The sequence below is a fragment of the Macaca fascicularis genome, chromosome 12 (genome assembly GCF_037993035.2).
Source record: "Macaca fascicularis isolate 582-1 chromosome 12, T2T-MFA8v1.1".
NCBI lineage: Eukaryota > Metazoa > Chordata > Mammalia > Primates > Cercopithecidae > Macaca > Macaca fascicularis.
The window spans coordinates 80,474,290-80,499,569 of NC_088386.1; the positions used below are offsets into that span (position 1 = coordinate 80,474,290).

General features: G+C 36.6%; 1 protein-coding gene across 1 annotated transcript in view; it reads left to right on the forward strand.

Annotated features, from left to right (window-relative positions):
* Window positions 1–24,349, forward strand: part of ZNF804A (zinc finger protein 804A) — a 343,691-nt gene extending 319,342 nt beyond the window's left edge. The window contains exons 3-4 of the mRNA XM_005573664.5: window positions 18,449–18,579; window positions 20,632–24,349. Coding sequence (XP_005573721.3) covers window positions 18,449–18,579; window positions 20,632–23,878 — 3,378 coding nt within the window. The 3' untranslated portion in view covers window positions 23,879–24,349. The remainder of the gene's footprint in view (window positions 1–18,448; window positions 18,580–20,631) is intronic.
* The last annotated feature ends 931 nt before the right edge of the window (window positions 24,350–25,280 follow it).

Sequence of the window (25,280 nt, forward strand, 5' to 3'; positions counted from 1 at the left end):
GTGCGTGTGTATACATACAGGAAAAAAAACAGCAAATGTAGGATTTGGTATTATATGTGGTTTTAGACATCCACTGGGGCTTTTGGAATGTATTCCATGCAGATAAGGCACAACTAGTACACACACACACACACATACACACACACACATATTTATATAAAATAAGGAAAATATTGTCAAGTCAATTGAAGTCCTCATTTCTGTAACTGGCCACATGGTTATCGCCAGTATTTACAAATGCTTTCTTTTATTACCCACTCCCTTCACCCTCAACAAGCACCTCAATTGATAGTCATTCCTTGACTAGTAGGATGCCTCAAGACTTCATTTTTGAGGGTCTTGTCCATTATTAGTCTTGCCTGAATTGTTCTATTTTTCCATTGATGTCAGTCACAGGAAATGGTAATACTAAGATATGCCCTATGGGATGTCATGTATTCCAGATATAATCTTCCTTACCTCCATTGTGCAATAGTAGTCCAATTTCCCCTTGGTAATCAAAATCAGTAACCCCACCCAGCACAGTAACTCCCCCCTTTACCTGTTGATACAGACACATAAGGAGCCCAAAGTGGGTAGCTGTAGCTTAACCCATTCTGTCTTAACTTCCAGTTCAGTGGAATAATTAATGTGTCTCCTGATGGAAGCATTCCTTCCTTTGGAACTAAGACTTCTAGGCCAGCAGAACATAAGGTACCATAAATAGGAAGCCAAAACTTTGCTAGTAAGTAGATCAATAGTGGTAAGAGGGAGTGTGCCTGTCCCATGTTTGCCTCTTGATTCTTGGAACCATGAATCCTGGTTGTAAGGAAAACAACATCATATATTGGATGAACATATACAGCCTTCTGGAGAATGTTACTCAAACTCTGCCTGGTATTGCCACCTGGCTGGAGTTGTACCTGAATTTTCTTTCTTGGGGTGGAGGAGGGTAATCAAACAGTATTTATTTTAAAATTTAAATTTAAAGTCCATAAAGTCCATATATATGCTTTGTTCTAACAACTTTTCCTTTTAAGTTATTTATCCTTCAGAGATACTTGCACATGTACAAAGTTTTATGTAAAAAGACTTCACAATATACCTGTTTGTAATAATGGGAATCAGAAACAACCTAGACATCAACCAGTAGGGGAGAGGTATATATATGATGGTATTCCAAACTAGAAACCACCATACCACATTAAACTAAGTGTTTAGTGTAAAGTGCCTGTTTCAACAAATAAGGAGAGAAAAATATCTTTTTTCACCCATTCTTTGGTCTTTTGAAAAATTTCCTATGTAACTGAACTTTTGAAAGGCCATTCTACCATTCTAACAAACCAGTTTCTTCAGGGTGATAGAAAACATGGTAAGAGATGATAATTTCTTGAGCCTGGGCCCATTGCTATACTTCATTTGCTGTGAAGTGAGTACCTTGATTAGAGAAATGCTGCGTGTGGAATATCATAAATGTGGATAAGCTAGTCCACAGATGATAGTTTTGTGAGAATCACTGAGTGCAGGGAGGGCAAGTCCATACCCAGAGTAAGTTTCTACTTCAGGAAGATGGTAACACTGCCCCTTTCATGATGAAAGCCATCCAATATACTCAACCTGCCACCAGGCAGCTGGCCGATCATTCCCCGGAATAGTGCTGTATCGGGGGTTAGTGGTGGTCTCTGTTGCTGCTGGCATTGGGCTCTCAGTGATGGCCATAGCCGGGTCTACCTTGGTGAGTGGAAGTCCACATTGCTGAGCCCATGTATGACCCGCGTTCCTGCCACAATGGCCTCTTTGTTCATGAGTTCACGGGGCAATGACACAGGCAGCTGGGGAAAGAGGCTATCTACCTGATTATTAAAACCTTCTCTGCTGAGGTGACCTTTTGATGAGCATTTATGTGGGACACAAATGTCTTCCTGTTTTTCTCCCACCTGCAGAAGTCTATCCACATACCCAGTCCTTCTTGTTACCAATTTTTAAATCATGTTTCTTGCAAGTTTCTAACCATCCAGCCAACCCATTGGCCACAGCTCATGAATTGGTATATAATTTTACATCTCGCTATTTCTCCTTCCAAAAACAATGAACAACAAAATTCACTACTTGATGTTCTTCCCATTGACAGGTATTCCTGTCATCACTGCTCTTCATTGTAGTCCCAGAAAAGAACTGTAGGCTGGTCATAGTGGCTCATGCCTGTAATCCCAGCACTTTGGGAGGCAGAGGTGGGTGGATCACCTGAGGTCAGGAGTTCAAGATTAGCCTGGCCAACATGGTGAAAACCCATCTCTACTAATAATACAAAAATTAGTTGCGCATGATGGCATGTGCATATTGTCCCATCTACTCAGGAGGCTGAGGCAGGAGAATCGGTTGAACCTGGGAGAAGGAGGTTGCGGTGAGCCGAGATTGCGCCACTGTACACCAGCCTGGGCGTCAGAGTGAGACTCCATCTCAAACAAACAAACAAACAAACAAGCAAACAAAAAAGCCTGTAGTGCTGCAGCTGTCTATTTCAAAAGGTGCCTGCATGTCACACAGGACCATCTATAAACCAGGTCTGAGTTTTCTTTTCCTCTGTCAAATGTCACTTGCCCAGTGTCGTGGTTCAGAGAACTCTTCTTTTCCCACTCTTTTAAAACTTGCAGCTAAAGAGCATCTGTGCTACCATGCAACTACGAGCAATGGTCAAAACAAAAATGACCTGCAAATTCATTATTTCACTCTGAATGTTCTCTCTGTCTGGAGAGTTTTCCCTGAGATATCTGTTTCGGTTATTTCACATTTCTTAAAAGTCTATGCTCAAATGTCACCTTGTCAATGCGAACTTCTATGGTGAACACACTCTAAAGTGCTTCCCAGTGAGTCATGCCTTATATAATTCCCTTCCCTTGCATGTGGATGGAACCTGTGACTTGTTTCTAACTGACAAAATATGAAAAATTGGTGAGATAACACTCCATTGACTAGGTTGCTTTATATACTTTGCAGAATGGAGAGAGAGAGAGACACTTCCTTGATAACTTTGAATACGCTATCATGATTTCAGTGAGTCTTATGAAAAACCTCAGGGACAAGAAACTGCTGTCAGCCTCTAGTTGCTTGGAATGGCCTTGACTGACAGCCAATAAGAAGCCCAGGCTCTCAGTCCTACTACCACAAGGAAATGAATTCCACTAATAGTATTAGAAAGCTTGGAAGTGGACATTTTCCACAGACAATCCTCCAGATGAAAATATACCCTAGCCAACTTCTTGATGGATGAAAGGACAGGTATGCAGATCATGGAATAAATGTGGGCTGATTAAGCTGCTAAATTTGTGGTAATTTGTTACACCAAAATAGAAAATTCATACACCTTCCCTAATCACTCTATTTGAAATTGCTATCCCTCACCTCACTACATGCCCTTTGGCCCTCTCTGCTTTGTTTCATCCACAGCACTTTTCACTGTCCAATATTCTATAGAATTAACTTGTTTATATGTTTTAATATCTGTTCCTCTCAACTATAGTGAAAATGTTATTTTAAAAGAGAATATTTTCTACTTTGTCACAGATATATCAACTGCGCTTAGAAGAGCACCTGACAAATAAAGAGCACTCAATGAAAGAGACATGAATATATGCATGACAACCAAATCAGCCAGACCTGAAGAGTTAGGCAGCTTAGGTAACATATAGCAGAATAAATATAGGAGATAGATCAGAGGATATGATCCCGGAAATCTTGATTCGAGTCCTGGACCTACTATGTGCATTTAACTCTGGACAAGTCTTTCAAATTTACTTAGCTTCAGTTTAATATATCTAAATATGCATACTAATGCAAGCCTTTTCTACATTTTTATTTTCATTATCAAACAAGGTAATATATATAATATTGCTTAATCAATTTTAAGGAGTAATATTCTGAATGAACAATACAGATGGCTAATATGCATGTAAAAATATTTCAACCTTCCTAGTAAACAAATGAATTATGGGCTAAACATTAATGATATGTCACTTATTGACTATAAATTAAAATATTGAGTAATGCTACCCAACATTGAATATGCTGTATATTCTCATATATGTTGAGAGTAGTGTAAAAATGGTGTAAAGTAATGAATAGCTGTTTGGAAAACATCAAAAGCCTCAAGAAGAGCACACGTATCTCTTTTATTCCAGCAGTCCTGTTTGTAGGAATCTGTCTTTGTTATGCAATCAGACAGGTATACAAAGTATAGGTATAAGGATGTTTATGAAAATTTGCTTGGCAACTGTAAAACAATGTAGTTGACCTAAATGTTAAAGCACAAACTTATGAATAACTAACATAGTTAATTTTTATATTTTCTCTTATTATTGGTCTGAATCTATATTCTCTCTCAGTCTCTCTTTCCTTCTTCTTACATTGATTAAACCTTTGCCAATCTCTCAATTTTATCCATTAACCTGAGGCTAGGATCATTGTAACATTGCTATCATCATGGATTTTCCTGAGAATACATCTGATAATTAATGTTAGTTTGACCTACGTTGCCCTTATAACACTTTTGTTCTCTATAGAACTAACAGAATACATTAAAAAGTAGAGTCGGCCCTCTGAGAAGGTATCATAACCAAAGAATATTGAGTTCTCTACACTTTGCTATTTGTGACTTGCATATTTCCGAAACATATATTGAATTGTATGCAGTGTACATTATAATTTGTTTTAGATAAAATTGCTATATCACTTTATCTCACAAATTACTTTTAATAATTTTCTAACTTTCTAATCCATGCTAACTGTCATTCCTGTCTTGACATTTATCACTAAGAATTTCTTACAATGACTCTCAATAAATTGTTGAGGAAGCTTTAGAAATATCATTGATGTTTCCATAAGTTTCATAGATAATGCCTTGTGTATTTATTAGTGAGAAAGTTGTGTTGTTATTTCCACTTGGTATTCTAAAAATATTACGGTCATACATCACTTAACGACTGAAATCCATTCTGATAAATATGTCATTAGGCAATTTCATCATTGTGCAAAAATAATGGAGTGTACCTATATAAACTTAGGTGGTGCACCTTACTACACACCTATGCTATGTGCCTGTTGCTCCTGGGCTACAAACCTATAGCATGTTACTACAGCAGATACTGTGGGCAATTGTAACACAATGATATTTGTGTATTTAAATGTATCTCAACATAGAAAAGGTAATGCATTTCCCTATGATGATATGGTATCTACAATATCAGTAGGCAACATAATATTTTCATCTGCATTATAATTTTCTGGGACCACATTTCTCTTTTTTTTTTTTTTTTTTTTTGACCGAGTCTTGCTCTGTCACCCAGCCTGGAGTGCAGTGGTGTGATCTCGGCTCACAGCAACCTCTGCCTCCTGGGTTCAAGCAATTCTCCTGCCTCAGCTTCCCGAGCAGCTGGGACTACAGGCACGTGCCACCACGCCCCATTAGTTTTTGTATTTTTAGTAGAGATGGGGTTTTACCATATTGGCTTGGCTGGTGGGACCACATTTCTATATGCAGTCCATCATTGACCAAAGTGTTATTATTTGGAGTGTAACTATACTTGATTTCTATTATTTGCCTTTCAAAATTACTTTTCTAGATGTAAATATGAGGTGGAACTTTTTTCTTGTTGCAGAAAAATATAAGAAAAAATATTAAAACTGGTAAATTCCAGTTTTAAAACTCTACAAAGTATTTGGCCAGGTCTCAGACCAGTTGAATATTATCAAAATATTAGGAGAGTTTGTTTACCTTGGTATCAGGAAGTCTGTCACAAAAATAAGAGAAATATTTGTGCGTAAATGATCAAGATTAGTACAATCACCTGGATGTAGCTTAGTGCTTCTGGACAGCCTCTACAATATTGACACCTTTACATTTTGTTTATTTTTTAACTGTAATTTTTATTTTTTGTGGATACGTAGTGGGTATATATATTTATGGCTTACATAAGATATTTTGACACAGGCATGCCATGTATAAGAATTACATCAGAGTAAATAGGGTATCCCTCGCCTCAAGTGTTTGTCCTCGTGTTTCAAGCAATCCAATTACTTTTAATTCTTTTTAAATGTACAATTAAATTATTTTTCTGCTATAGTCACTTTCTTATGCTCAAAAATACTGGGACTTACTTATTATTCTAACTGTATTTTTGTGCCCATTAAATATCCCCCACTTACCCACCCTCAGCTACCCTTTCCAGCCTCTGGTAACCATCCTTCTGCTCTCCATCTCCATGAGTTTGCTTTAATTTTTATCTCCCACAGATAAGTGAGAACATGTGGTGCTTGTCTTTCAGTGCCTGGCTTATTTCACTTAAGATAGTGATCTCCAGTTCCATCCATGTGGTTGCAAATGACAGGATCTCTTTATTTTCTATGGCTGAATGATAATTACGTGTTTATGTACCACATTTTCTTTTTCCATTTATCTGTTGATGGAGACTTAGGCTGCTTCCAAATCTTTACTATTGTGAACAGTGTTGCAATAAACATGAGAGTGCAGATATCTCTTCAATATACTGATTTCCTTTCTTTTGTGTATAGTGGGATTGCTGGATTGTATGGTAGCTCTGTTTTTAGTTTTCTAAGGAACCTCCGAACTGTTCTCCAGAGTGGTTGTACAAATTTGCATCCCAACAGTGTACGAGGATTCCTTTTCCTCCACGTCTTCACTAGTATTTTTTATTGCTTGCCTTTTGGATAAAAGCCATTTTAACTGGAGCGAGATGATGTCTCATTGCAGTTTTGATATACATTTCTCTAATAGTCAATGGTGCTGAGTACCTTTTCACTTACCTGTTTGTCATTTTTATGTCTTTTGTGAAATGTATATTGAGATGTTTTGCCCATTTTTAAATCTGATTGTTTGATTTTTTTCTTATAGAGTTGTTTGAGCTCCTTATATATTTTGGTTATTAATGTCTTGTCAGATGGGTAGTTTGCAAATATTTTCTGCCATTCTGTGAGTTGTCTCTTCAGTTTGTTAATTGTTTTTTTTTTTGTTTGTTTGTTTTTGTTTGTTTGTTTGTTTTTGCTGTGCAGAAGCTTTTTAATTTGATGTGATCCCATTTGTCCATGTTTCCTTTGATTGTCTGGGTCTGTGAGTTATCGCTCAAGAAATCTTTGCCTACTCCAATGTCCTGAAGAGTTTTCCCAGTGTTTTCTTTTAGTAGTTTTATTTGGTGGGATTTTTGTATATGGAAAAAAATATGAGTCTAATTTTTTTCTTCTGCATATGGATATCTAGTTTTCTCAGTGCAATTTATTGAAGAGACTGTCCTTTACCCAATGTATGTTCTTTGAACCTTTGTTGAAAATGAGTTCACTGTAGATGTATGGATTTATTTCTGGGTTCCCTATTTTATTCCATTGGTCTGTCTTTTTTATGCCAATACCATGCCATTTTGGTTACTTTAGCTCTGCATTATAATTTAAGCCAAGTAATGTGATTCCTCCAGTTTTGTTCCTTTTGCTTAAGATAAGTTTGGTTATTCTGGTTCTTTTGTGGTTCCATATACATTTTATGATATTTTTTATTTATATGAAGGATATATTTGCTATTTTAATATGAATTGCATTAAATCTGTAGATTACTTTGGGTAGTATGTACATTTTAACAATATTGATTCTTCCAATCCATGAACATGGAATATATTTCTACTTTTTGGTGTCCTCTTCAATTCCTTACATCAATGTTTTATAGCTTTTTTATTGCATAAATCTTTTACTTCTTTGGTTAAGTCGAGGTATTTTATTTTATTTGGAGTTATTGCAAACACAATTAATTTCTTAATTTCTTTTTCAGAATTTTAATTGTTGGTATATAAAATTGCTACTGATTTTTGTATGTTGATTTTGTATCCTGAAACTTTACTGAATTTGTTCATCAGTTCTAAAAGCTTTTTGGTGGCATCTTTAGGTTTTTCCAAGTATAAGATTATATCATCTGGAACAAACATAACATGACTTCTTCCTTTCCAATTTGGATATCTTTTATTTCTTTCTCTTGTCTGATTGCTCTAGCTAGGATTTCAGTACTCTGTTGAATAACAGCGGTGAGAGTGGTCATTCTTGTCATGGTCCAGACCACAAAGAAAAGGCTTTCAGTTTTTCCCCCGTTCAGTATGATACTAGCTGTGGGTCTGCTGTAATGTGGCTTTTATTATGTTGAGGTATGCTCCTTCTAAACCCAGCTTTTTGAGGGCTTTTATCAGAAAGGGATGTTCAATTTTATCAAACACTATTTCAGCATCAATTGAAACGATTGTATGGTTTTTGTTCTTCATCCTGTTGATATTTTGTATCACACTGATTGACTTGCCTGTGTCAAATCATCCTTGTCTCCCTGGGATACATTCCCCTTCGTCATGATGAATAACCATTTTAATATGTTAATTCGGTTTGCTAGTATTTGTTGAGGATTTTTGTATCAGTAGTCATCAGTGATGTTGACCTGTTGTGTGTATGTGTGTGTGTGTGTTTTCAGTGTGTCTTTTCCTGGTTTTGGTATCAGGGCAATATGGTCTTATAGAATGAGTTTGGAAGTATTCCCTCCTTCTTTATTTTTTCAGATAGTTTGAGTATGATTGCTACTAGTTGTTCTTAAATGCTTGGTTCAATTCAGCAGTAAAGTCATCAGGTTCTCGTATTTTTCTTACTAGGAGGCTTTTCATTATGGCTTCCACCTCGTTACTTGTTACTGGTCTGTTTGAGTTTTGGAGTTCTTCATGGTTCAGTACGTTGTATATATCTGGGAATTTGTGTATTTCTTCTAGAGTTTTCAATCTATTGGCATGTAGTTGCTCATAGTCGCCACTAATGGTCTTTTGAATTTCTGTGGTATCTGTTGCAATCTCTCCTCTTACATCTCTGATTTTATTTGGATCTTGTCTCTTTTTTTTTTTCTTAGTCTTGCTAAAGGTTTGCCAATTTTGTTTAACTTTAAAAAAAAAACTTCTTTTTGTTTCTTTGATGTTTTATATTGTTTCCTTTACTTCATTTTCATTTATTTCCACTCTAATCTTTTTTATTTTTTTTTTTCTTCTACTAATTTGGGGTTTGGTTAGCTTGTGTTTTCTAGTTATTTAAGATGAATTCTTAGGTTATTTGAAGTTGTCTTCTTTTTTAGTTTGCTATAAACTTTCCTCTTAGTAATGCTTTGATTGTATCCCATAGATTTTGGTATGTTGCATTTCCATTATCACTTAAGAAGTGTTTTGATTTCCTTATTTATCTCTTTATTGACCCACTGATCATTAAGGAGCATATTGTTTCATTTTCCTTCATTTGTATAGTTTACAAAATTCCTCCTTTTATTGATTTCTAGTTTTATTCCACTGTGGTCAGAGCAGATGCCTAATATTATTTCAAATTTTTTGAATGTTTTAAGATTTGTTTTGTTATGTAACATATGATCTACTCTTGAGAATGATCCCTATACTGAGGAAAAGAATGTGTATCATGTAGCTGTTGGATGAAATGTGTCATAAATATCTATTAAGTTCATTTAGTCTATAGTACAGGTTAAGTCCAATGTTTCTTTGCTGATTTTCTCTCTGGAATATTTGTGCAATGCTGAAAGTGGATGTTAAAGTCTCTCCAGCTATTATTGTCCTGAGGTCTAGCTCTCTATTTAGCTCTAATGTTTGCTTTATAAACTTGGTGCTTCAGTGTTGGGTGCATATATATTTACAATTGTTATATCTTCTTGTTGATTTGATCTTTTTGTCATTATACAGCGACCTCCCTTGTCTTTTCTTACAATTGTTGCCATGGAATCTGTTTATCTCATATAACTATAGCTACTCCTATCCTTTTCTGGTTTCCGTTGTCATGGGATATCTTTTTCCTTCCCTTTATTTTCACTCTATGTGTGTTTTCTTAGGTGATGTGTGTTTCTGGTAAGTAACAGATTATTGGATCTTGGGTTGGTTTTTTTTTAAATTAATTTAACCATTCTATGTCTTTTGATTGGAGAGTTTAGTCCATGTATGCTTAATGTTATTATTGATAAGTGAGAACTTACTACTGCCATTTTGTTATTTGTTTTCTGGTTTTGTTGTGGTCTTCCCTTTCTTCTTTCTTTCCTTCTTGTCCTTCTTTCACTAAAGGTAATTTTCTTGGGTGATGTGAATTAATTTCTTTATTTTTATTTGTTGTGTTTCAATTGTATATTTTTTGATTTGAGATTACTATAAGGCTTGCAAATAGTCTCTTACAACCCACTATTTTAAGCTAACAACTTAACACTTTTTGCATAAACAAACATGAGCAAACAAGCAAAAATAAAACTAATAAGAACCCTATGCTATAACTTTGTTCCCCTCCTATTTCATTTTTTGTTGTTTCTGTTTATATCTTATCTATATCTAATTTTTTCTCTTTTTTTTTTTGAGACGGAGTCTTGCTCTGTCTTATCTATGTCTTTAAAAGTTGTTGTAGTTGTTGTTTTTGATTGTTTCATCATTTAACCTTTCTATTTAAGAGTAGTTTACACACCACTGTTACAGTATTACAGTGTTACATGTTTTTCTGTGTGCTTACTATTACCAGTGAATATTGTATCTTCAGATTATTTCTTACTGCTCATTAAAAACCTTTTCTTTCTAACAGAAGTACTCCCTTTAATATTTCTTGTAGGACAATCTGGTATTAATGAAATTCCTCAGCTTTTTTTTTGGGAAAGTTGTTATTTCTCCTTCCTGCTTGAAGGATATTTTAAGCAGGTTTACTATTCTAGGGTAAAAGTTTTTTGTTTTTGTTTTTGTTTTTGCTTTTTTCCTTAAGCACTTTAAATACATCATACCACTCTCTCCTAGCCTGTATAGTTTCCATTAAAATGGCTGCTACTGGACATGTTGGACCTCTGTATTATATTCTTTGTTTCTTTTCTCTTGCTGCTTTTAGGATTTTTTTTTTTTCCCCTTGATCTTTGGGAGTTTGATTATTAAATGCCTTGAGGTAGTCTTCTTTAGGTTAAATCTTCATGGTGTTCCATTACCTTCTTTTACTTGTATATTGATATCTTCTTTTTTAGGTTTGGGGAGTTCACTTTTATTATCCCTTTGAATAAACCTTGTATCCCCATGTCTTACTTAACATCCTATTTGAGGCCAAAAACTCTTAGATTGTCCCCTTTGAGGGTATTTTCCGGATCCTGTAGGTGTGATTTATTATTTTTTATCCTTTTTCTTTTGTCTCCTCTGACTTTGTATTTTTAAATAGCCTATCTTCAAGCTAACTAATTTTTTCTTCTGATAGATCAATTGTTTTTAAGAAACTGTGATGCATTCTTTAGTTTGCCAATTGCATTTTTCAGCTCAAGAATTTCTGCTTGCTTTATTTTAATTATGTCAATCTCTTTGTTAAGTTTATCTCATAGAATTCTGAATTCTTTCTTTCTTATCTTCAATATTTTTGAGTTTCCTCACAAGTGCTATTTTGAATTATCTGTATGAAGGGTCACATATCCCTGTTTCTTCAGGGTTGGTCCATCATGTCTTATTAGGTTCCTTTGATGAGATCATGTTTTCCTGGATGGTCTTCATACTTAGGAATATCTGTCTCTGTCTGGTTATTGAAGAGTTAGGTATTTATTGTAGTCTTCAGAGTTTGGGCTTGTTTGTACCTACACTTTTAGAAGGGTTTTCCAGGTCCAAAAGGACTGTATGTTGTGAACTATGCTGTATCTGCATTAGCGGGCACCCCAAGCCCAGTAATTCTGTGGCTCTTGCAGATTCAGAGATACCACCTCCAAGGTCTTGGACAAGATCCAAAATAATTGTCTGGATTACCAGACAGAAACTCCTGTTCTTTTCCCTTACTTTCTCCCAAATAAATGGAGTCTCTCTATCAGTTCTGAGCTGGCTGGAGCTAGGGGTGGAGTGACGTAAACACCCTTGTGGCCACCACCACTTGGATTGCACTGGTTCAGACCTGAAGCCAGCACAGCATTGGGTCTCACCCAAAGTCTGCTATAGCCACTACCTGGCTACCATCTATGTTCACTCAAAACCCTGGGGCTTTACTAATGGCTGGTGGCCTACGTCCTTCCCTTTGGGGAATCAATTTCCTTCAAGCCCCAGCTGGGTCCGGAGGTTATGTCTTAAAGCAAGGGTCCAGAATCAAAAACCTTAGAAGTCTACCTGGTATTCTGTTGTACTGTGGCTGAGCTGGCACTCAACCCACAAGATTTGTGGAAGTGGTCCTTCCCACTTATCCCTCACATTTCCTGAGGCAGAGGAGCCCCACCCCATGGCCACCACCACCGTAGGCCCGTAGGGAGAACTATCAGGCACTGCTGATATTTCCTTAAGGGTCAGAAGTTCTTCAGTCAGCTTGTGGTGAATATTTCCTGGCCTCGGGCTCAAGCTTCAGGGCAGTGGGCTCCCCTCTGGCCCAAGGCAGATCCAGAAATGCCATGCAAAATCCAAATCCTGGATTCAAGGACCCCAAGGGATCATTTTGTACTCTATCTTCCTGTGGCGGAGCTTGTACCTAAGGTGCAAGACAAAGTCCCCTTTCCTTCTCTCTACTTTTCTCAAGCAGAGGAAGTCTCTCCCCATATCCACCACAACTGGGAATGTGCTGAGAGTTTAACTGGAAGCCAGGAAGTCACAGAGTCTTGCGCGAGGCCCACAAAGTACTACCTGGGTGTTGCTGCTGGTTATTCAGGACCCAAGGGCTCTTCAGTTAGCAAGTGATCAATTCTGCCAAAACTAGGTCCTTCCCTTCAAGAAAGTAAGTTTCCTTCTAGCCCAGCATGTGTTTAGAAATGTTTTCCTGGAGCTGGGACCTGGAAAGAGGGTTTCACAACTCTGACTAGTACTCTTTCCTGCAGTGAGTGAGATGGTATCTAAGATGCAAGACAAAGTTCTCCTTGTTCTTCTGTCGCCTCCCCTCCCCTCCCTTCTGCTCCCCTCCCCTCCCCTCCCCTTCCCACCCCTCTCTCTCTTCAAGTAGAATGAAGGGGTCTTTTTGGAGCCACAAGCTCTGCAGCTTGGGGTTAGGGGTGGGGAAGGAGTGGCATCAGCCCTCCCTTAGCCATCCCAGCTGTTATTCAGTTTGTTATGTGCCCCTCCAGTCCACTGGCTCTGAGCCCAGTTCAACAATAGGACTTGCCTAAGAGTTGCAGCCTAGACTGCCATGAGTTGAATAAATAAGGATTAAATAAATAAAGCTGAACTTTATTGAGAGCCCCAGAGCACTCTGGCCCAAGGTGGCAAGGCTTGCAGTAACTCAAGTTCCAACTGCTGTAATAGTCCATTCCCCTCTGGCTAGGGCTGGTTTAAATACTACCTCCATAGGTGAGCATCAGCTGAGTTCGGTTAGGTTTTGCTTTCTGTTGTGACAAGAAAGCACTCATTTCAACATAATGTCTCACAATTGTTTCTCTCTCACTCTCTCAAGTGCGCAGATTTTTCTCTCCATGCAGAATGGCCACTTCTGGGGGGTTGGGAGAAGGGAGGCATTGGCTATTCAAGACTGTTTATCTTACTTTTTCAGTGCCTCTTTAAGTGAAATGAAGTTAAACCCAGGTACTGTGAGTGCTCACTTCATTTTTGGTTCTTATGAAGGTGCCTTTTTTTGTGTGGAAAAATTGTTATCCTTGTGGGGTGGGGGAAGATGATTGGTGGAGACTTCTAGTCTATCATCTAGCCTCTCCTCTTTAAATTTACATTTTAAATAGGCACAGTTATCTAAATCTGGAGCTGCTTCCAGCCATGTCTATCGGTCACTTATATTACAAATAACAATAGTATTGGCATTTAATAATTGACTGACTCCTCAATATTCAATGATTATGTCAATGAAACCAGATTATTTGTAAACCTCAATGGTTGCTTTGAAACAGTAAATAGTGAAAGTCCTGGCATTTTTGCATGCTTTCTTTGGAAAATACAGTTTGTTTTTCATTAGAAGCATTGCACTTTTATCTTACCAATGAAATTTAAACCCACTATTTTTAACCATTGATTATTACATGTATTTTATGTATTATATATGTGTATTATATGTGTGTGTGTGTGTGTGAGTATGTAATAACAATTAACTTTTATACTAAAGATTTTATCAAAAACAGTAAAGTCTGTCTTTTTGGTTTGTTGACTGGAGCTTTTCTAAAGAACCAGTAGGAAATAAATTATCTGTACTTCTTAGAATAAAACTATTTATAACTAATAATCAAAGATCATTTGCTGAATAGCTCTGGTATTAAAACTCTTTCTTGCTTTATTTCACCTGGTACTTTACTTCTTTTACATCTTAATTTAGAAAACTTAGATTCCTGTGTTTGTACAAAGCTGTTCATGGTTCCTGATATACACTCTCATCCTCAACATCCAACCCTTTTTTCTAGTTAATATTTGTATTCCTAAAAACCCAGCACAGACATCACTTTTACCAAGTAGCTGTCTTTAGGGTTTTCTTGAGCACTTCTCTCTCTTCATACATGGCACTGTAAGAATATTCCAACCAGTGATTGCTGTTATCTCTTAATGTATATGTTCACTCCTTATTTCTGTAAAATATACAACACTTGCCCACATATACACTCATAGAAACACACAATGAAAGTAAAAATATTTTCTTTAAATAAAAAAAAAATCTCGGTCATTTATCAGAGTGACTGCTGCTAGTGCTCAATAATTATCTATTGAATGAGTTTTCATATTACTTTAAGGTTTTAAGAAATAAAAGTGACCAAGACCCTGTATACCTAAAATTTATGAGTAAAATATTCTTGACCTATTATACTGTAATTCTACAACTGTTTTATGAATATCAATTAATCATTTAATGCATATTATAAAATTATAGCCATTTTAATAGTCATATTAAGGAAATGATTTCAAAGTTTTCCTTTCTGGGAAATATCTATACAACTGAGACATTTATGACATGATTTATCTTTCATCTAAATTCTTCTCTGAAAAGTCTTATCCTATACAAATATGTCCGTGCAAATGAGCATTCTTGAAATATCTTTGTGTAATTCAAAAATATATAGATATATACACATACAAAGACTCTTTCTATAAATCATGTCAATTTAAATATTAGAGATCATTTGAAGCTTAAACTATGTCAGTGTTATATGTCACTTGAGCTACCTCATGCTACATTGGGGAAATTCAGATTTACAATCCAGAATCATCAGTAGCCTACTATTATTTATTCATAGTGATGAACTTTTTAAAATAGATGGGGCCGGGCGCGGTGGCTCAAGCCTGTAATCCCAGCACTTTGGGAGGCCGAGACGGGCGGATCACGAGGTCAGGAGATTAAGACCATCATGGCTAACATGGTGAAACCCCGTCTCTACTAAAAAATACAAAAAAACTAGCCGGGCGAGGTGGCAGGCGCCTGTAGTCCCAGCTACTCGGGAGGCTGAGGCAGGAGAATGGTGTAAACTCGGGCGGCGGAGCTTGCAGTGAGCTGAGATCCGGCCACTGCACTCCAGCTTGGGCGACAGAGCGAGACTCCGTCTCAAAAAAATAAAATAAAATAAAATAAAAATAAAAATAAAATAAAAATAAAAATAAAATAGATGGAACATTTATAATTTGAAGATTCTAAATGAACTACACAATAATTTAAAAATATTTATGGAACAGAAATTTTATAGACTAGGTATTGTTCTAAGCTCCTGGTACACATAAGTGCATATGTATAAGGTATTTATTAAAACTTTATCCAATTAGTTTGTTAAAATGTAATTAGTGGTATTAGTTCATTCTCATGCTGCTAATAAATACATACCAGAAACTGGGAAATTTATAAAGTAAAGAGGTTTGACTCACAGTTCCACATGACTGGGGAGTCCTCACAATCATGGCAGAAAGTGAAGGAGGACCAAAGTCATGTCTTACATGGTGGCAGGCAAGAGAGCATGTGCAGGGGATCTTCCCATTATAAAACCATTGAATCTCATGAGACTTATTCACTATCACTAGAACAGCACAGGAAAGACCTCCTCCCGGCTGCTTTCACGAGCTGGTGTTCAGTGTCTGTGGCTTTTCCAGGCACATGGTGTAAGCTGTCAGTGGATCTACCATTCTGCTGTCTGGAGAACAGTGGCCATCTTCTCACAGCTCCACTAAGCAGTGCCCAAGTGGGGACTCTATGTGGGGGCTCCCACCCACATTTCCCTTCTGCACTGCCCTAGCAGAGGTTCTCCATGAGGGCTCTGCCCCTGCAGCACACCTCTGCCTGGACATCCAGGCATTTCCATACATCCTGTGAAATCTAGGCAGAGGTTCCCAAACCCTGATTCTTGACTTCTGTGCACCCACAGACTCAACACCATGTGGAAGCCACCAAGACTTCAGACTTGCACCCTCTGAAGCAATGAACTGAGCTGTACATTGGCCCCTTTTACCCACGGCTAGGATGCAGGGTACTAAGGCCTGAGACTGCACAAAGCAACAAGGCTCTGGGTCTGATCCACAAAACTACATTTTCCTCCCAGTGCTCTGGGCCTGTGATGGGACGGGCTGCTGTGAAGAACCCTGACATGCCCCAGAGATGTTTTTCCCCAATATCTTGGCCATTAACATTTGGCTCCTTGTTACTTATGCAAATTTCTGCAGCCAGCTTGAATTTCTCCTCAGAAAATGGGTTTTTCTTTTCTATCGCATCATCAGGCTGCAAATTTTCCACTTGTATGTTCTGCCTCCCTTTTAAACATAAGTTCTAATTCCAAACCCTAACTTTGTGAATACATAAAACTGAATGCTTTTAACAGCCCCTAAATCACCTCTTGAATGCTTTGCTGCTTAGAAGTTTCTTCCAAAAAATTTCACAAATCTCTAGGGCAGGGGCAAAATGTTATCAGTCTTTTTGCTAAAGCATAACAAGAGTAACCTTTATTCCAGTATCCAACAAGTTCCTCATCTCCATCTGAGACCACCTCAGCCTGGGCTTTATTATCCATATCACTATCAGAATTTTGGTCTAAGCCATTTGACAAGTCTCTAGGAGGTTTCAAACTTTCCCATATCTTCCTGTCTTCTGAGCCCTCCACACTGTTCCAACTTCTGCCTGTTACACAGTTCCCAAGTCACTTCAACATTTTCAGGTATCTTTAGAGTAGCACCCCACTACCCGGCACCAATTTACCGTATTAGTTAGTTCTCATGCTGCCAATAAAGACACATCGGAGATTGGGTAATATATAAAGGAAAGAGGTTTAATTGACTCACAGTTGCACATGGCTGGGGAGACCTTACAATCATGGTGGGAGGCAAAGGAGGAGCAAAGTCATGTCTTACGTGGAGGCAGGCAAGAGAGCATGAGCAAGGAAACTCCTCTTCATAAAACCGTCAGATCTCATGAGACTCATTCACTATCTCAATGACAGTATGGACCCACCCCCATGATTCAATTACCTCCCACTGGGTACTTCACACCACACATGGGAATTATGGATGCTACAATTCAAGATGAGATTTGGGTGGGGACACAGCCACATTATATCACTAGTGTAAGTGAGTCCTACTCAAGATTCTGACATATTACAATCGCATAACAACATGAACCATTAGGGAAAATAGTACTTTTATTATTTTTAATAACTGTACACATCATGAAAGTACATAGTGAAAATATTTGGCACACAAGACAATTTTGATGTCTCTAAAATTATGCCACACACATGGCTATTTAGCAATTATGTTCGAGTTGGCATGCTGTTTTTCTTGCCATCAACCCAGAAAATGAACTTCTTTAACACAGATGAAAGATAATACCCAATGTAGTAAGAATTTCTAGAAAAACAGTACTAATTTTCTTCCAATATCTTGAAATGTGCCTGCTGCTTGAGAGAAGGGGTTGTTTTAAATCACATCAGGAGAGATCATTTGTCTTAACGGATTAACATAAATAATGCACTCTCAGAACACACAAAAAGGGCTGCTCTGCCTATGGAGTAGCCATTCTTTATTCATTTGCTTTCCTAATATACTTTTCACTTAAACACACACAAACACACACACATACACACACATACACGAACATAAACACAAAGGACCAGATAACTTTCTAATACGCTGTACATCAAAATATAAGAAAACGTATTGTATGTAACTCAAATATATAAGCAAGTTGAATTTTTTTGGAAATTTGGGATTTATAAGACACAAATGCTTCATCTGAATTACACGGAGAAACAGCAGGAAACAATCAATATGAAGACATTAAAGTTTTCAATTCCAATTTGCCTAAGGCATAGATATAAATTTTACTATGATGTAATAATATGCTTTGGCTTTTTCACTAGCCAAAGTACAAGAAAATATTTTTGTTAGAAGTGGACTGTCATGAATGTTGTGTTTACCTTTCGATGAGGTCAAAGATGATGCATTGGAAAATTTCAACAATAACAATGAAACTTTACTTACTGCTATAGACCAAAATATAATTAACCATTTCCAACATTTTTCAACAGAGGCTCAAGGAACTGAAACAAAGGGAATTTGCTCGAAATGTAGCATCTAAATCCAGGAAAGATGAAAGAAAACAGGAAAAGGCACTCCAACGCCTGCACAAGCTGGCTGAGCTAAGAAAGGAAACTGTATGGTGAGTATCCAATGAAATCGTATGTTTTCTTAAAACATGACCAAAAAAGGGGTATAGGGGGAGTCAGAAATAAAGGGCACAAATCTATTTATTTCTGTACCCAGAATAAGGCAGACATGTTTTCATGGCCTTCTGTAGGCTGTAAACAGTAATTTGAATTAGAATTTTATGCAAACACCTGTTTAATGCACATTTCAATAAAAAGCCAAAATTACTGTAATTTTGGATTAAAAAATAAACTTTATGTTGTTATTTAAGCTATCTTAGTTGAAAGCTATTCCATTTCTTGATTTGGGGTAAAATATTTGATTGAGGAAGAGAGCAAGGCAGTATCTTATGAACCTTTTGACAAAAAGAGTTTTTAGAGATACTTTTTAAAATGAAAATTTGGAGAACTTCTATTTAAAATTATGTTTAAGATTCCTTTTCTAAAAAAGGACAAGAATTTTGCTTGAGAAGCAGACCAACATTAAGTGTGCTGTGAATAAACTGTAACTGGGCTGTTAGAGGCTCACAACTCTTAAACTTTGACCTGCTTCTAACTGTGAGCAGCTATTAGGTGTGAACAGTATTGTATTTCAGACTTTACAATTCAAGCCAGGGCAAAGCTATTAAAAAGAAGACTTTTTAAAAGTAGTCTTTGTTTCTCCAATAAATAAGTTCTCTTTTATTATTGTCTATACAAAAATTACTTCATTCCAAATCTACTTTTTGCTGAATAATATTATGTGATACATTGACACATCGAAACATTGTTAGAGATGCCAAATTTGTAAAAGACAAAATAAAATGTATACGTATTTGGAATCCTACTTGGAACTGTTCAAAACAGACGTTACTGCTGTTCAGTTTCACAAATCAGGTATGTTTACATTTTATGGTAATGCGTAAAAAATTACACAAATTTTAACTATAGAGAATCATGAAACCTATGTAACTTAACGCTCTATAAATAGCATTTGCAAATATAAATTATGATATATTAAGTGAACTAGAGCTAATAATGATAAACACAAAAAAGCAACACTGCTTATCTAAAGTATTATCTTCTGTATAAAGCACATGTTTTACATTATACACACAGCCATACATACATGGTTTTTCAATTAATTTTGTGCTTCAAAAGATGGGAAAAGAAAGTCGTTCTGTTACTTAGCAGATAGAACAATGAAGCAATACATTGTGTTAGTGGTTAGATAAAGGAAATGTCCAACTAAAATTTTCTTGTCCACTTATAGTATCTAAAACACTGACATTTTAGAATAGCAGGAATTTTCTTCATAGTCTGTTCTGTTATGTTAAGGATAAGGTTTAGGGTTTTCTTATATTTATGTGTTTGTCAGTATAGTTCTTTTCATCAGAACTCACTACAGTGTAATGTAATTCCAAATAAATTATATTTTAAGGGAATTGTCTTTTATCCTGCATTTACTGCATGTTATGATATAATGTGTAACTTCAGGATAATTTTAAATATTGAGACTAACAATTTCAAAAGAGTCAAAGCTCTCATCAAGCTAGTAGTATCTCTTAGTTACCTTTGCCCATACGAATTGGGCTATAGTAGACTCTTGGTGAATGCTGGGTGAATTGAATTGTTCAACTGAATTCCCAGCTTTTCTGAAGTCATGATTAAGGGTTTTGTTTAGAACTTTCATCATATTTGCCATATAACATCAATGATATTAAGTATTTGTGAATCAAAAGTAATTTTACCTTAGACAATACAACACTCTAAAATATCACTGAAGAGACCATGAAGGTAGAAAATTTTGGTCAGATAACACTGGTTAAGAATATATCCTCAGCATTGGTCTTAACAGCTATAAAAGCAACTTCAGGACAATATTTCCAAGTTATTCCAAACAGTAACAAACAAATAAATGATATTGTGGCACCATGGAAAGTACTTACACCATATGAAGGCAATTCTGTTACAATGATTTAAAAATTTGAAAAAAATATTTTAATGAATTTTTAAAGATGTAAGTGCTTGACTATGTTTTTCTCAAAAGTGTGCTATTTAACACACACTTCTGTTTCTTTCTCTAGTGCTCCTGGAAGTGGCCCCATGTTCAAATCAACAACTGTTACTGTGAGAGAAAACTGTAAAAATGAAATTTCCCAACGAGTTGTTGTGGATTCAGTTAATAACCAGCATGATTTCAAATATACTTTGATTCATAGTGAAGAGAATAGTAAAGATGCTACCACTGTTGCTGAGGATCCAGAAAGTGCAAATAATTATACAGCAAAAAATAACCAAGTTGGGGATCAAGCCCAGGGGATTCACAGACACAAAATCGGCTTTTCTTTTGCATTTCCAAAGAAAGCGTCCATGAAGCTAGAGTCCTCCGCTGCAGCGTTCTCTGAATACAGTGATGATGCCTCAGTGGGAAAAGGATTTAGCAGAAAAAGTAGATTTGTCCCCAGTGCTTGTCATCTTCAACTATCGTCACCAACAGATGTACTTTTGAGTTCTGAAGAGAAAACTAACTCTTTTCACCCACCAGAGGCAATGTGCACAGACAAAGAAACTGTTCAAACTCAAGAGATAAAAGAAGTCTCTAGTGAAAAAGATACATTATTATTACCTTCATTTTGCAAACTTCAACTTCAGTTATCTTCTGATGCAGATAATTGTCAAAATTCAGTCCCATTAGCAGATCAAATACCACTGGATGGTGTTGTTATTAATGAAGACATACCTGTGAGTGGTAACAGTTCTGAGTTGTTAGGAAATAAATCCACAGTTCTTGACATGTCTAATGATTGCATATCTGTGCAAGCTACCACAGAGGAAAATGTTAAGCATAACGAGGCATCCGCAACTGAGGCTGAAAATAAAAATGATCCCAAGACAGTGGCCCCTTCAAATACTGAAGAGGTTGGTATAACTATAAATAAGAAAACAAATTTCTGCAAAAGACAATGTGAGCCATTTGTACCTGTCCTTAACAAACACAGATCTACAGTTCTTCAGTGGCCATCAGAAATGCTGGTTTATACAACTACTAAACCATCAATTTCCTATAGCTGTAATCCTCTATGTTTTGACTTCAAGTCTACTAAAGTAAATAATAATCTAGATAAAAATAAGCCAGCTTTAAATGATCTTTGTTCTCAGCAGAAGCAAGAAGATATTTGCATGGGACCAGTTTCAGATTGCAAGGATGTATCTACAGAAGGACTCACTGATTATGAAATTGGAAGTAGCAAAAATAAACACACCCAAGTCACTCCTCTTTCGGCTGATGATATTCTCTCCAGTAGTTGTAATTTTGGAAAAAATGAGAATATGGGTCAGAGGTATAAAAATATTTCCTGTAAGATCAGAGAAACAGAAAAGTATAGTTTTACTAAAAGTCAAATAAAACAGGGCACTCTAGATGAAAAATACAACAAAATAAGGTTGAAAGAGACTCATGAATACTGGTTCCATAAAAGTAGAAGAAAGAAAAAAAGAAAAAAGTTATGCCAGCATCATCATATGGAGAAAACCAAAGAATCAGAAACTCGCTGCAAAATGGAAGCAGAGAGTAGTTACACTGAGAATGCTGGGAAATATCTACTGGAACCAATTTCAGAAAAGCAGTATTTAGCTGCAGAGCAATTATTAGACTCACATCAGCTACTTGATAAAAGGCCCAAATCAGAATCCATATCCTTAAGTGACAATGAAGAAATGTGTAAAACATGGAATACCGAATACAACACTTATGATACTATCGGTTCTAAAAACCAGTGTAAAAAGAACACAATACTTTTCAATGGACAATCAAATCCAAGAATGATACATTCTGGGAAACATAATTTAACATATTCTAGAACTTACTGTTGTTGGAAAACCAAAATGTCAAGTTGTAATCAGGATCACAGAAGCTTAGTTCTTCAACATGATATGAAATGCGTGAGTCAGAATCAGGCTGTTAAAAGAGGTTACAATTCTGTCATGAATGAATCAGAAAGATTCTATCGAAAACGTAGACAACATTCACATTCTTATTCTTCAGATGAAAGTTTGAATCGACAGAATCATTTACCAGAAGAATTTTTGAGGCCACCAAGTACTTCAGTTGCTCCCTGTAAACCTAAAAAGAAACGGAGGCGAAAAAGAGGCAGATTCCATCCCGGATTTGAAACTTTAGAACTCAAAGAAAATACAGATTATCCCATGAAAGACAATTCTTCCTTAAGTCCTCTGGATAGGTTAATAAGTGAAGACAAAAAAGAGAAAATGAAACCACAGGAAGTTGCAAAAATCGAAATGAACTCAGAACAAACAAACCAATTAAGAAACAAACTGTCTTTCCACCCTAGCAATCTCCTTCCTTCTGAAACCAATGGTGAAACTGAGCATTTAGAAATGGAGACCACTTCTGGTGAATTGTCAGATGTTTCTAATGATCCCACCACATCTGTCTATATAGCTAGTGCTCCAACAAAAGAAGCACTTGACAATACCTTGCTTGAACACAAAGAAAGAAGTGAAAATATAAATATTAATGAAAAGCAAATTCCTCTTAAGGTGCCTAATATTGAACGGAACTTTAGACAGTCACCGCCTAAATCCTATCTTTGCCATTATGAACTGGCTGAGGCCCTTCCACAAGGAAGGATGAATGAGACGCCAACTGAGTGGCTGCGTTGTAATTCAGGAATCCTTAACACACAACCACCATTACCATTCAAGGAAGCACATGTGAGTGGTCATACCTTTGTAACAACTGAGCAAATCCTGGCTCCATTAGCTTTACCAGAGCAAGCATTATTGATCCCACTAGAAAACCATGACAAATTCAAAAACGTACCATGTGAGGTCTACCAGCACATTCTACAGCCAAACATGCTGGCCAACAAGGTTAAATTTACCTTTCCTTCAGCTGCCCTCCCACCCCCTAGCACACCTCTGCAGCCTTTGCCTTTGCAGCAGTCCTTATGTTCTACCTCTGTAACTACTATCCATCACACTGTCTTGCAGCAGCACGCTGCAGCTGCTGCAGCTGCCGCTGCAGCCGCAGCTGCAGGAACCTTTAAAGTGCTTCAGCCACACCAACAGTTTCTTTCCCAAATCCCAGCTCTCACCAGAACCTCATTACCTCAGCTCTCAGTAGGACCAGTAGGACCGAGGCTTTGTCCTGGGAACCAGCCAACTTTTGTTGCTCCTCCTCAGATGCCAATCATTCCAGCTTCTGTTCTTCATCCTAGCCATCTCGCTTTCCCATCTTTACCCCATGCGCTCTTTCCTTCACTGCTTTCCCCACACCCTACTGTCATCCCTTTGCAACCTCTCTTCTAGTCATCACCATAATGGGAAAAACAATACTCTTGTGAAAACTATTGCTATATGCGTAAGTGTTCATCTATGTGGGTACATGGCTATTTAACTGGTGGAAATAAACTGGTCGATATATGGCCTCACTGGTTTGAAATCATTTACTGTAAGTGTAATGATGCAAATAAATCCCTAAGTTTCTGATATATAATATTATTAAAGCACTGAATAGTTTGAAAATCAATACAATATATGCTGTATATTAAAATGATGTCTTAAGAGTATGTATAATGTACATAAAATATATTTATAGTACTCTAATTTATGTTGTAAAGTATGCTCCCTCAGTTTTTCTTAATCTTTGTGTATTTGCACCTATTTAATGTTTAGACAAAGCTGATGGCACTATGTTTTGTACCATGTTCCTTGAAACTGTAAATTCAGTGAAAAATATCTCTTGCAATAAATTTTTGTTAACTATTTAAGTAAATCAAACTTCTGTTTTCAGTTGGTTTTCACTGTTTTAGGAACATATAGTAACAATAGGTGTTGAATTTATATTATTTTACTCATACACAGGAATCTCTGAATCTCCAAGGCCCATCAAAATATCCTTGCAGCTCTATCAATACTTCAACTATGATACGATCTTTTAAAATAGTTATAACAGAGAGTTGATTTGTTTTTCAGTTTTTTCCAATGTTACTCATATTCAAAGTTTACTATATTTTCTAAACAATTGGCCCCCTCTTTAGACAGTAATCCATGGAAATTCATGTTAAAGTAATTTTAGTATTTGGGTGGGTAATAACTCAAAAATATGCAAAGTATGTAGTATGCTTTCTGGAACTCTAGAACAGGACTAATAGACAAGCCATGGTAAATAACCAATGTAAGTGCTTATAATGTTTAAATTCCGAAATGTATTGTGTTTATTTTTAATTATTGTGGGAAATACATGCAAATGCTGGCATGAATTAAGGAATAGGTTTAACTTTAATAAATCACTGCCTGTTATGTAACATCTTGGGATGAATGGCACAAACACAGTCTGTAGAAGGATGTTACTCTTAATTGAGAATCTGGAAGTGGGATGGAGAGTAAATAAATAGCCCTTCTATCTGCAAGTCTTTCTAGTAGTTATGCTTGTATTATATTTTCAAATCACTCAGGAACAATTAGAAAGTCCACATCACTCTTCCAGATTCTGCTTTATTTTGTTTATTTATTTTTTTGAGACAGAGTCTTGTTCTGTCGCCCAGGCTGGAGTGCAGTGGCGCGATCTTGGCGCACTGCAACCTCTGCCTCCTGGGTTCAAGCAATTCTCCTGCCTCACCCTCATGAGTAGCTGGGATTACAGGTGCCTGCCACCATGCATGGCTAATTGTTGCATTTTCAGTAGAGACGGGATTTCTCCGTGTTGGTC